General features: G+C 41.3%; 1 protein-coding gene across 1 annotated transcript in view; it reads right to left on the bottom strand.

The window, feature by feature from the left end:
* Positions 1-1,041: 1,041 nt before the first annotated feature.
* Positions 1,042-12,057, bottom strand: part of LOC308280298 (NACHT, LRR and PYD domains-containing protein 3-like) — a gene marked incomplete at both ends in the record, with an annotated part of 16,824 nt that continues 5,808 nt past the window's right edge. Inside the window, 2 exons of the mRNA XM_080720557.1 lie at positions 1,042-1,613; positions 12,030-12,057. The exon at positions 12,030-12,057 is cut by the window's right edge and continues 31 nt beyond it. Coding sequence (XP_080576683.1) covers positions 1,042-1,613; positions 12,030-12,057 — 600 coding nt within the window. The remainder of the gene's footprint in view (positions 1,614-12,029) is intronic.

Genomic DNA, 12,057 nt, shown 5'->3' with positions numbered 1-12,057 from the left:
CTATTTGCTATGTTAAATTAGTCCAGAGCATCATGCTGTGCACAGTGACCGTCCGGTCACCGATGCGGCCGGTTTGATATCATACCGGCCGATTTTTGATTTTTGCATGCCATCATGTTTGGTGGGGCAGACAGGGCATTTAGGGGGGCATTGCCCCCCCTTGCCTATGCCTAGATCCGGCCCCGTTTGAGCACCACTGATATAGAAACGTAGGCTTTTTCAAAAAACCTTAGAAGGATTTGAAATATTCAAATACTTGCACAAACTTTCATGATTTAAAAAAAATAGCAGATCTACAAACTCGCAGCACGGAACTCGGTGCCGCGCTGTGAGCTTGTATATCTGCTATTCTTCAATAGTTAAAGCACAAAATAACGCATAGTCTAAATGGGTTAAACGCCCTATGAAGAACATTCATGGGGGGCCCGCAGTGAATCCTTGTACCCAGGGCCCAGAATTTGGTGCGACGCCCATATACGGTAGTTACTTCACAGATAAAATTATTACAAAACATACTGTCAAAGGGTACAAATTAAACCAAATTGATTTGTAAATGTCAGAGGGTACACATTAAAACAAATGGACCCTAAACCACTTGACAGAGGGTGCAAATTAAACCAAATTGATCCTGAGCCATTTTTTTAGAGGGTGCAAATTAAACCAAATGGATCGCAACCTATTTGTAACTGTAAGAGGGTACAAATCAAATGGATCGCAACTGTCAGAGGGTAAAAATGAAACCAAATTGACCCGAACCCATTTGTCAGAGGTTGCGAATGAAACCAAATGGACCCTAACACATTTGTCAGAGGGTATAAATTAAACCAAATTCATCCTAACCTATTTGTAAATGTCAGAGGGTGCAAATTAAACCAAATGGACCCTAACGCATTTGTAAGAGGGTACAAATTAAACCAAATTGATCCTAACCCATTTGTCAGAGGGTGCAAATTAAACCAAATTGACCCTAACCATTTTGTCAGAGGGTTTTGTAACCCTAACTCCTAACCACCTCATCATCGTTGTCATGGCAACCCTAACCTAACCCTCCTCCTCCTGCTGCTGCTGCTCCTCTCTCTGACACAGAGACACTGAGGAGTCTTCATAAAGAAAATAGAACCCAGCATAGAGTGGTTCAGTGAACCTGGACTGGTAGGTGTGTAAGTGTGTCAGTGAGTCAGACAACACTCTGTAGAAGGACAGAGTGCCGGCAGGACAGTCCAAATACACTCCTACTCTGTTGGAGCCAGAGGACCTGACAGGGAGGACAGTGTACTTCTTATTGTGCCACACACTGTAACTGTTATCATCACCCTTACAAAGCAGACCCCAGGACTTGTTATTCTGTCCAAACCAACAGTCATGACCAGCACCCTGTCTTTTGATTGATCTGTATGACACTGCTATCAAAACATATCTACCACTCCACTCCACCTCCCAGTAAGATCGTCCAATCAGACTTTCTCTACACATCACCTGGTAATAGTCTGTAAATCTGTCTGGGTGATCAGGATACTTCTGATACTCTCCCACATTGGTCACCTTCCTGTTGCTGTCAGACAGAGAGAGCTCGCTGTATGCCGTGTTTGGATCCAGTGTGAGTTCACACGCACCTGATGAGAGAACGAGATGCAACACAACAACAGTTTACAAACAAATAAAACGTAATAATTCTGTTTTTTGTTTTGTATTTATTTTTTCTCACAAACAACAGGAAGACTGTCCTCCACAGGATACATGAGACACATAACACAAAGCTGACTGTACTGTAATAATTTAGTTTTGTATTTAATTTTTCCCAACAAATTATTAAAAAATAAATGAAAAGGTTATTGAGAAAACACGGTCTGCTCACGTATTAGGAGGGTAGTATGAGTTACCAGAAAAGAAAATGGGTTTCAATGAATCTATCATGGTTAAAATGGAGTTTGAAGTTACAATGGGTGTGTATGTGGAGAGGCCCTGAGCCTGCAACATTTACATCAAATATGTAAATACTGAATATAGTAAATTAAAAACTGTCCAGGGTGTTCATAAAAGAGCCTGATTAGATGATAAAGTGACCAAACGTTCCCTTTAAGCTGTTCAAAAATAGCCGATCTACAAGCTCACAGATCGTCATACCGCGATGCTCTGTTAGCTTGTAGATCTGCTATATTTTTATTTTGTTTTATTTCTTTCACCCTGAAAATGTAGAACTACCTTCTGTAAATTGTCTACATTTTCCATATGTACATGTCACACCGTATAATCCTCAGTGTTAATTTAACTCTAAAAAGTAGCCTATGAATACCAGTAAGACTCCCTAATCGGGAGATAAGCGTCCACAAATATCACAACCTCCACCTCTCACGTCATACGGGCAGCCATAGTTACACCTGGAATGTTGAATCTCCATATATGGAGATAACCTACGCATCACACAAAGTCTGACCTCACCAGCTCTCTTCCCTAGTGAGAATTGCCCCTTTATATAGGGCTTGTTTGTGTATTGTATGACATCACGCCACATCATCAGCTGTGGACTCTGTGATGTCATCGTATCTCCATATATGGCCATCTCCGTATATGGAGATATAAGTCGTCCATGCCCAAGTATGGGCTGGTGAGGTATGACATCACACTGCTGACAATGATGTCAGCAGTGTGATGTCATACTGATGCGGAGATATGAGCAGGGCAAAGGTGTGACGTGTGACGTGTGACCGACCGACGGACGGCCGGTGGAGGTTTTGATACTAAACTGCGACCTATGGTCGCAATTATGCTAAGCCATTTTTAACGCTGAGAGGGTAAAATGGAACCAAATGGGCCCTAACCCATAACTGAGAGGGTACACATTTTACCAAATGCACACTAACCCGTACTTGAGAGTGTGCAAAAGTAACCAAATGATGCAAACCCATTTGTAACTCTAAATAGGTACAAATTGAACCAAATGGACCCTCACCCATTTGTAACTGACAGAGGGTACAATTTGAACCAAATGGACCCTAATCTTTTTGTAACTGTCAGAGGGTACAAATGGGACCGAAATTATCCTAACCAATGCATGACTCAATAGTACAAATTTAACCGAATGGACCTTAACCAGTTTGTAACTACCAGAGGGTACAAATTTAGCCGAATGGACCCTAACCAGTTTGTAACCACAAGAGGGTAAAAATTGAACCAAATGGACCCCAAGAGGGTGCAAATGGAACCAAATGGACCAACCCATTTATAAATCTGAGTGGGAAATGTAACAAAATGGACCCGAACAGCTCATCCGCACTGCCCGTGACGCAAGCGGCACAACACGACTCGAACAACGAAATCTCATTAAAACACGTTTGTTTCAATGAGACGTCGTCCACCCCTCCTTTTTGCTCACAGAGTCTCTATTGAGCGAGGTTTTGCGGCGATGTCCATAGAGGTAAATGGCCATGTCCCGCCCCCAAACACTTTTTATTATTGTTCATGTATTTGATTGGTTCAGGCTATGTCGCTCGCGCCGCAAGCACCCAGAACGGCTTGTAAATATTGAAGCAGCCGACCCCTACTGGCCAAAGCTGGAACAGTAGGCGGGGGAAACTACATGCATGAGCATACGAGTTCAATGATGTCGAGTGACGTTCGTGTCTCGATGTAACACATTTTGGCACATTCAGATCCACATCCAGATTGGCACATCCATTTCAATTCAACTTGCATTGAAATTAGCGGGGCTATCTGCTCTCTATTATACTCTATGGCTATAACCCATATTATCAGGGGTGTCACAAGGGGGGGCAGGGGGGGAGTGGGACTGGGTTACTAGGGCCCAGGGTGGAGGGGGCCTTAATTAGCCTTATTCACGACCCGCCCACTCAGCATCCCCCGGGTGCTGAAGTCCCGTTTTGAAGGGGTAAATCCTGCTAGAGCCTATAGAGTTAGCACAGAAATCGCAAATTTAATGCAATTTCCGAATAGTAAAGTATAAAATACGGCTAGCATGATCAAGAACACAAGATAGTAAACGGCACAAAGCATTATAATTTACTTTACCGTTAGAAATAACGATTTGCTGGCTTTAAGTCCAGTATAGTTTCCCCTTCTAAATTGAAGTCAGCACCCGGGGAAAACTGAGAAACGGAAGTAGGTGGGCGGGCCGTGAATAGGGCTAATTATTTTATACTTTAGCTATTGAAAAATAGCAGATATACAAGCTCACAGCGCGGCACCGAGTACCGCGCTGCGAGCTTGTAGAAAGTCGTAGAAAAATGTGTGTAAATCTTTGAATATATGTGTTTTTTAAGCGAACATTTGTAACTCAAATTTGCTTTTGGGGGTCCTTGAGATAATTATTTTGAGATGGGGGGTCCGTGGCCAAATACGTAAGCAATTTACCCCGAGTGAGAGGACATTATGCTCTCATAATGTCCGCAGTGAGGGTGTTATCGGACGAGGCGCAGCCGAGTCCGATAACACCCTCACTCAGGACATTATGAGAGCATAATGTCCGACCCCGAGTGGTAAATAGCTTTTCTACCACTTTTTCCCGTATACATGAAAGAAAACACATAGTTGTAACTTGCAAGGATCTTAAGTTACAATCATTATTGCCTATAAAACTTCCGCGAGACAGCAGATAGTTCCACAAACAACATCTTCTACTCACCAACAGATGGCGCCAACTCCATACTAATCCATGCGTCTAGCTTACAGCTAAGCTAACGTCAGTTAGAAGTACCGTTCCGGCCGTAAATAGAGGCTGTTCGCTTCCAGAAAGGCATAGGTTCAGAGAAAAGGGGCTTTAAAGTTGGCGGATTGCATTGGATCCAAATAAATCGGCGACTATAGCATGCACGTTAGTAAACATAGGACCGTTGCCACCGTCATTTGTTGGTTGGGGGAAAGGTGTTCCGACTACCTCCTGAAGTCCCCGGATGTACACTGAGGCGCATTGATCTCGGACAAGTCCGCACACAACTTTGCGGCAGTTGTCCTCTCATAACCTCCGGAATTTAGCCAATCAGAATCCAGTATTTGAACACGTGACTCGAAAAAGTGGTAGAAGTATCATTTTGGGGGTACTTCACATGAAAACGTTTGAGCATCACTGACATTGAAACATTCAAAGACTTGCACAAATTTTCAAAAATAGCAGATCTACAAGCTCGCAGCGCGGCACTTGGTGCCGCGCTGTGAGCTTGTAGATCTGACCAGAATTTGGTGCATATTATAATATGAAAAGACTTGCACACATTTTCAAGACTTTTCAAAAATAGCTGATCTACAAGCTCGCAGCGCGGCACTTGGTGCCGCGCTGTGATCTTGTAGATCTTGTAGATCTGCCCAGAATTTGGTGCATACACATTTGTTTCAATGAGACGTTGTCCACCCCTCCTTTTACGCTCGCAGATTCTCTATTGAGCGAGGTTTTGTGGCGATGTCCATAGAGGTAAATGGCCATGTCCTGCCCCCATACACTTTTTATTATTTATTTATTTGATTGGTTCAGACTATGTCACTCGCGCCGCAAGCACCCAGAACGGCTTGTAAATATTGAAGCAGCTGGTCCCTACTGGCCAAAGCTGGAACAGCAGGCGGGGGAAACTACATGCATGAGCATACGAGTTCAATGAGGTCGAGTGACGTTCGTGTCTCGATGTAACACATTTTGGCACATCCAGATCCATATCCAGATTGGCACATCCATTTCAATTCAACTTGCATTGAAATTAATAGCTGGGGGGTGGGGCTATCTGCTCTCTATTATACTCTATGGCTGTAACCCATATTATCAGTGGTGTCACAAGGGGGGGCAGGGGGGAGTGGGACTGGGTTACTAGGGCCCAGGGTGGAGGGGAACTTAATTATTTTATACTTTAGCTATTGAAAAATAGCAGATATACAAGCTCACAGCGCGGCACCGAGTGCCGCGCTGTGAGCTTGTTGAAAGTCGTAGAAAAATGTGTGTAAATCTTTGAATATATGTGTTTTTTAAGCGAACATTTGTAACTCAAATTTGCTTTTGGGGGTCCTTGAGATAATTATTTTGAGATGGGGGGTCCGTGGCCAAATACGTATCATTTTGGGGGTACTTCACATGAAAACGTTTGAGCATCACTGATATTGAAACATTCAAAGACTTGCACAAATTTTCAAAAATAGCAGATCTACTACCTGGAACCAAATGGACCCTAACTCATTCATAACTCTGAATGTTTGCATGTGGATTTGGGGTATTTAATTCACATTAATTAAAACCGATGTTTATGTCATGAGTTCATCCACACACCACACATGAACATAACGCAGTGATAAACACAATTTTCTTCTTAACACATTTTAGTTTTCACCATATATAAAATCATCAACCTGTATGAATGACACATCACCACATTAATAGTTAGATGAGAAATAAGTGTGTCACATTTTTGTTTTGTTTATTACGTCTCTCCCAGTGTGTAAGGACCTTAAGGGGGTACAAATGCAACCAAATGGACCCTAGTGTTGTGTGGCCAGACTGTTGACGCCGCGATTTAGAAATGCTCCCGTCATACAGTCTGGCATAACGAAAAAAGAACGGTGAGTATCCGGTTAAAGCAGAAGTGAAGCCTCCTCCCCACTTCCGTTTCGTTTTTAACATCTAGCACATTTATCCTAATATAAACAAAAATCATTAAGTATATTTAGCTTGCTGCTTAGCAGAAATGACATTTTAAAATATATTTTCATGAACAGAAATGCCAGTTTCCATTACTCGCAGTTTAGGAGCTGTAGTTCCAGACTCTATATAGCATTCGAAGATTATGGAATAGTTGTCTGGCTACGCGAGACTAAATGGACCATATCCCATATGCAGTAGTGGAAAGTAACTTACACAAGTAGTTTTACTCTACAAAACACACATTCACTTAAGCCCGATAGATCAAGGGTTTCCAACCTTTTCAGGTAAACCCCCACAATAATCATATTTGAACTGTAGGGACCCCCCACCCTGATAACTTGGATTTGTTGTAGTTTAGTTTAGTTTGACTCGGTTCCACAGATAAATCTTGTGAAAATAGCCGAACTACAAGCTCACAAGACCTTGCACTGCGAGTTTGGACCAAGAAGCAAAGAATTGAATTTGAAATGTTTGCTTTAAAAATATATATATATTCAAAGATTTGAACACATTTCAGAAATATTAGATCTACACGAAGTAACGTGCTATGCAGTGGTTTGATTGTGAAGCTATTTTCACTTATCTTGCTGGGGACCCCCAGTGGGGACCCCCTAGTTGGTCTATACACACACACACACACACACACACACACACACACACACACACAGCTTAAATCTAAAACAACACAGATGCTTTCCCGGTTATAACGGGCATATTCAACTACTAAAATCAAAGCAGATTGAGCGCATTCCACTCTATCTCAGTGCTCAGTTCCCCATTAAAACCCGGAAAGCCTATAAAACCGAGAAGCATCTGTGTCATTTTTTTATTTTTTTGAATAAAAAAATAGAACACTTTCTGATAAATTAGGTTAAGATTTAGAAGGCATTTTTAGGCCATGTTTAGACGACAATGGTCTGTAGAGAAAATGGCTCTCACGGTTGCGTTGTCACTTTTTATCCAGCGTTTATAGGAACAAGTACCAGGGAATGAAACAATGTAGTTTGCATGACATGTTCATTGTCCATAGAGGGCGCTAGGTGGCGGTGACGCACTACCAGAGACAAGTGGTCCCTCCAGATTAGTTTTTATGTTCTTCAGTACAAGTGGAAAAAGTACTCAAATTCTTTACTTGAGTAAAAGTATCAATAATGCAATAAAGAAAATGTACTCTGTTACAATTAAAAGTTAGGAATTCAAAAGGTATTCAGTAAAAATATGAACGTATTGGCATCAAAGATGTAGACTACTTAAAATATAGGCTTACCAAAAGTAAAAGTACAAAATGTTTGAAAATAGTAGATAGCGATGCGACGGGTTGTGAGTTTGTAGATCGGCTATTTTCAAATTGTATAATTATCAGTATAAAATTATCAGGTATAAAATAGGTCTAAAGTGGTTACTGTTTTATAATATTATAATTTAAACCTGCAAAGTAACTAAACTAAAGTTTTCAAATAAATGTAGTGAATTAAAAGTACAACATTTGGATCTGAGATTTAGTGGAGCAGGAGTAAAATAATTGGAAATTGGAAATACTCAAGTAAAGTAAAAGAATACCTCAAAACTGTACTTAAGTACAGTACTTGAGTAAATGTACTTATTTACTTTACACGACACAGCTCCAGAGCTGAGCCGCCATGACATTGCACATTTTGCTCTGTGTTGTGGTTTTACAGTTCCTGCTGTTCAAACGGAGGCGTGAGGCAGAGAGTTTTACAGATTTTCTTTTTCGAAAATGACGTTCTCGTCTGAACAGAAGGCATAGCCTTAAAGGGCCATGAAACAGAAAAATCACTTTTTCTATAAATATATATTATATCAATGACAATGAGTCACTTGTGATAGGGAGCAGTGATATGGTTCAATTTGCCCATAGGCTTGGGGATTCAGAGCTTTCTGCTGTCTCTGTATTTATTTCTGTGTACTTCCAGTTTCTAGGTCGAAAAGAAATATTTCGCGCCACTCATTAAATATTAGCTCACACTGTACTGTATTGTGCAATGTGACGTAGGATATCTAATTAATATTAACGTTTGTTTAATATAGAGTTGTATCAAGGGGGGGCGTGGTTTCATTCTGCCCTCGTTGTGGCGTCTCGTTGTGTCGTTCAGAGCATAGATAGACTGTAGAGCTGTCGCAGTGGGGCACTTGTTGCTGTTTGTATTTCGGAAACACATTTTAAAACCAGCCATTGGAGGTGTAAAAACAAATGTATAAAGATTCGGCAACTCCATGTTCTATAACCAGTTAAAATGGGCAAGTATTTTACAAACAAGCTGTCTGAGTTTTTATCCATGGACAAACTTTCTCCAGCTCTGGACTGTTTACCTCGGAACCGAAGAAGAAGGGACGCTAAGCTATCGCCGATAGCTATTTTCTGTGTAGTGTGTGTGTGTGTGTGTGTGTGTGTGTGTCTGTGTGTGTGTGTGTGTGCGTCGTGACAGTGCGCGCACACACACACAACGTCCACACACGAAAAATAGCAGATCTACAAGCTTTCGCGACGCGTTGTGAGCTTGTATATCAGCTACGTAGCCGAGCTAATAGCCGTAGCAGCAGCAGCTTCTCATGTAAACACGTTGGTTTCGGCTCTACGGCTATTTAGCTCGGATACATAGCTACATAGCCGATATACAAGCTCACAACGCGTCGTGAGCTTGTAGATCTGCTATTTTTCGTGTGTGGACGTTGTGTGTGTGCGCGCACTGTCACGGAAAATACACAGAAAATAGCTATCAGCGCTAGCCTAGCGTCCCTTCTTCGGTTCCGAGGTAAACAGTCCAGAGCTGGAGAAAGTTTGTCCATGGATAAAAGCTCAGACAGCTTGTTTGTAAAATACTTGCCCATTTTAACTGGTTAAAGAACATGGAGTTGCCGAATCTTTATACTTTTTACACCTCCAATGGCTGGTTTTAAAATTTGTTCCCGAAATGGAAACAGCAACAAGTGCCCCACTGCGACAGCTTCGCTGTTCGCTCTGTCTCTCTGATAGTTCTAACACATTGAATGAGGTGCACGCATTACTCCGCCCCCTCCCCCACAACAGCAGATAACCACGCCTACATTTCAGATTTCTTTTCATGTTCTGAAATCCCATAAAACAAATAAAGAGGCGGGGTTTCTTATCCCTTTAAACTCTGCCTCTGTTCCAAATGGGTTAATTCACTATATGACATTGATTAACTACCTGCTTATGAATTTTAACATAACATACTGTAACTGGACAAGCTTGATTACATCAAACAAAACAGCCCCTTAGAACCACCATAACCATAGACACTGGGTTCTATTTTAATTGTCTTAAGTACCAGCTCTTATGCCTTAACTTAAAGACCCGTCCATATACTGTCCCCGACCACCAAACTTTTTGTCTGAAACGTTCGGTTCAACAAAAAATGACGTGACTAGCACCTTCTGAAAAGCATGACCCCAAATTAGAGTTCGGAAAGCTGCACGTTGGAAAGTCAGAACTCTCCGACGAAAAGTTTGGTGGTCGGAGACAGTATGGACAGGCCTTTAAGTTAAGGCATACAGTGAGAGCTATCAAAATACAGCCCTACTCTTATATCCGCCTATGCTTATCATAGGCATGGCGATTCATCATACACAGCCTGGATATCAGTCAGGACTGGATCACGTTTTATTCACTACAGCATCACAATGATGTTAAAAAGAAAATGCACTTTGTAATTTGTATTTTTGAATATTTAGTATTTTTAAAAGCAAATGTAGGCCTACCACTATTCAGTGCACCACTACTGATCCAAGAGTGTAGAAATGGAACCAAACCCATTTTTAACTGAGGATTTTACTGTGAAGCTGTGTTTCTCCCTCAAGCCTACTTTAGCCTACTTTGTTGTATGACGGCACAATGTGTTGTAAGCTTTTTTTAATTAATATTTTATATAGGCCTATATTTTTTTTGCTGCATGCACATTGGCTCATAACATTTAATATTTAGATATCAACATTTGGTATTGAATGTAGGCAGTTATTTTTCAGTAATCGAGAGTATTGAATATGTTCAATGAATGATGGTCGAACAAGATACAATACAGCCAGGGGCGGGCATTTGCTCTACGCAGACTACACAACTGCGTAGAGCCCCAAGGCAGAGGGGGCCCCCTGCTGGGCTCATTATTCTGAGCATTTAGAAAAAAAAAGTAAGTCTCTAGCCCATTCCTGTCAAAAGTTATGATTGTTTAAAGAATTGACCAACTGCTCACTGGAGTCAATAGGTTTCACACAGAGATCAAACTTCCTTCGCCAAACAGGAAGTGCCCTTCACCAAACAGGAAGTGCCTCTATATCTCATGAACCGTTTGTCGTACAGACTCGGGGCTGGTGTCATATGACTTGATTAAGAGTCCTTAACCTTAATTGGCGCTTCCTTCGCCAAACAGGAAGTGCCCTTCGCCAAACAGGAAGTGCCTCTATATCTCATGAACCGTTTGTCGTACAGACTCGGGGCTGGTGTCATATGACTTGATTAAGAGTCCTTAACCTTAATTGGCGCTTCCTTTGCCAAACAGGAAGTGCCCTTCGCCAAACAGGAAGTGCCTCTATATCTCATGAACCGTTTGTCGTACAGACTTGTTGCTGGTGTCATATGACTTCATCAAGAGTCCTTCACCTTAATTGGTTTAACTTAGTCCTGTCCCCTCTTCTGATTGGCTGTTGCCCCTTGTGACGTGGGTAGAGCTGCGAGGGCCCGGTCATTGCTGCTTGCAGCTTTAATTTTATCAAAATTTTGAAAAATAATAATTAAATTAAAGAATTAATAATTAAAATATAATTATTATATATAAAAGTATTATTATTCACTGATATTCCCTTATTGTTATTAAAATAATTATTGTCCTGCATCAAATATGTCCTGTATAAAAATATACATATAGGCCTACTCTATATAGGCTACCTTACTGTACTCTTCTTAAATTAATCAAATAGATCCAAAATGATTGTGGTTAGGTATTTAAAACCAACCATAATGACAACAAATAGGCTTCCTCTGCCTCTGCTCTTCATTGTCTTGTCAAGTTCATCGTCTTGTCATGCTAAATCATCACTTTTTCAGAATAGGTATTGAGTTGGAGGGTGGCATTTTTAATTCCTGCACTCCGCACGCACGCATACTGTTTTTTTCACGCATATCTATTTTTCACGCGCGCTCATGGGGGGGGGGCCTCTTTTACTACCTTTGTGGGGAGCCCCCAGTTTATAAAAACCGCCCCTGAATACAGCACCAGTTTACAAAGTATAAATAATACTATATCCTATCGTACATCTTACAATTCCTACTATCCTACCATTAATTGAAACCTCTGACAGGATGCGATAGCTGGATGTTGTGCTGTTTTGATTTAATGAATAAATCAATATACACACTTACTTGGTGCACGACACTTCTTTAAACCTCG

The sequence above is a fragment of the Nannobrachium achirus genome (genome assembly GCF_963921795.1).
Source record: "Nannobrachium achirus genome assembly, chromosome: 24".
Classification (NCBI taxonomy): domain Eukaryota; kingdom Metazoa; phylum Chordata; class Actinopteri; order Myctophiformes; family Myctophidae; genus Nannobrachium; species Nannobrachium achirus.
The sequence above is the reverse complement of the archived record's forward strand: the minus strand, read 5'-3'. Positions and strand labels throughout refer to the sequence as shown.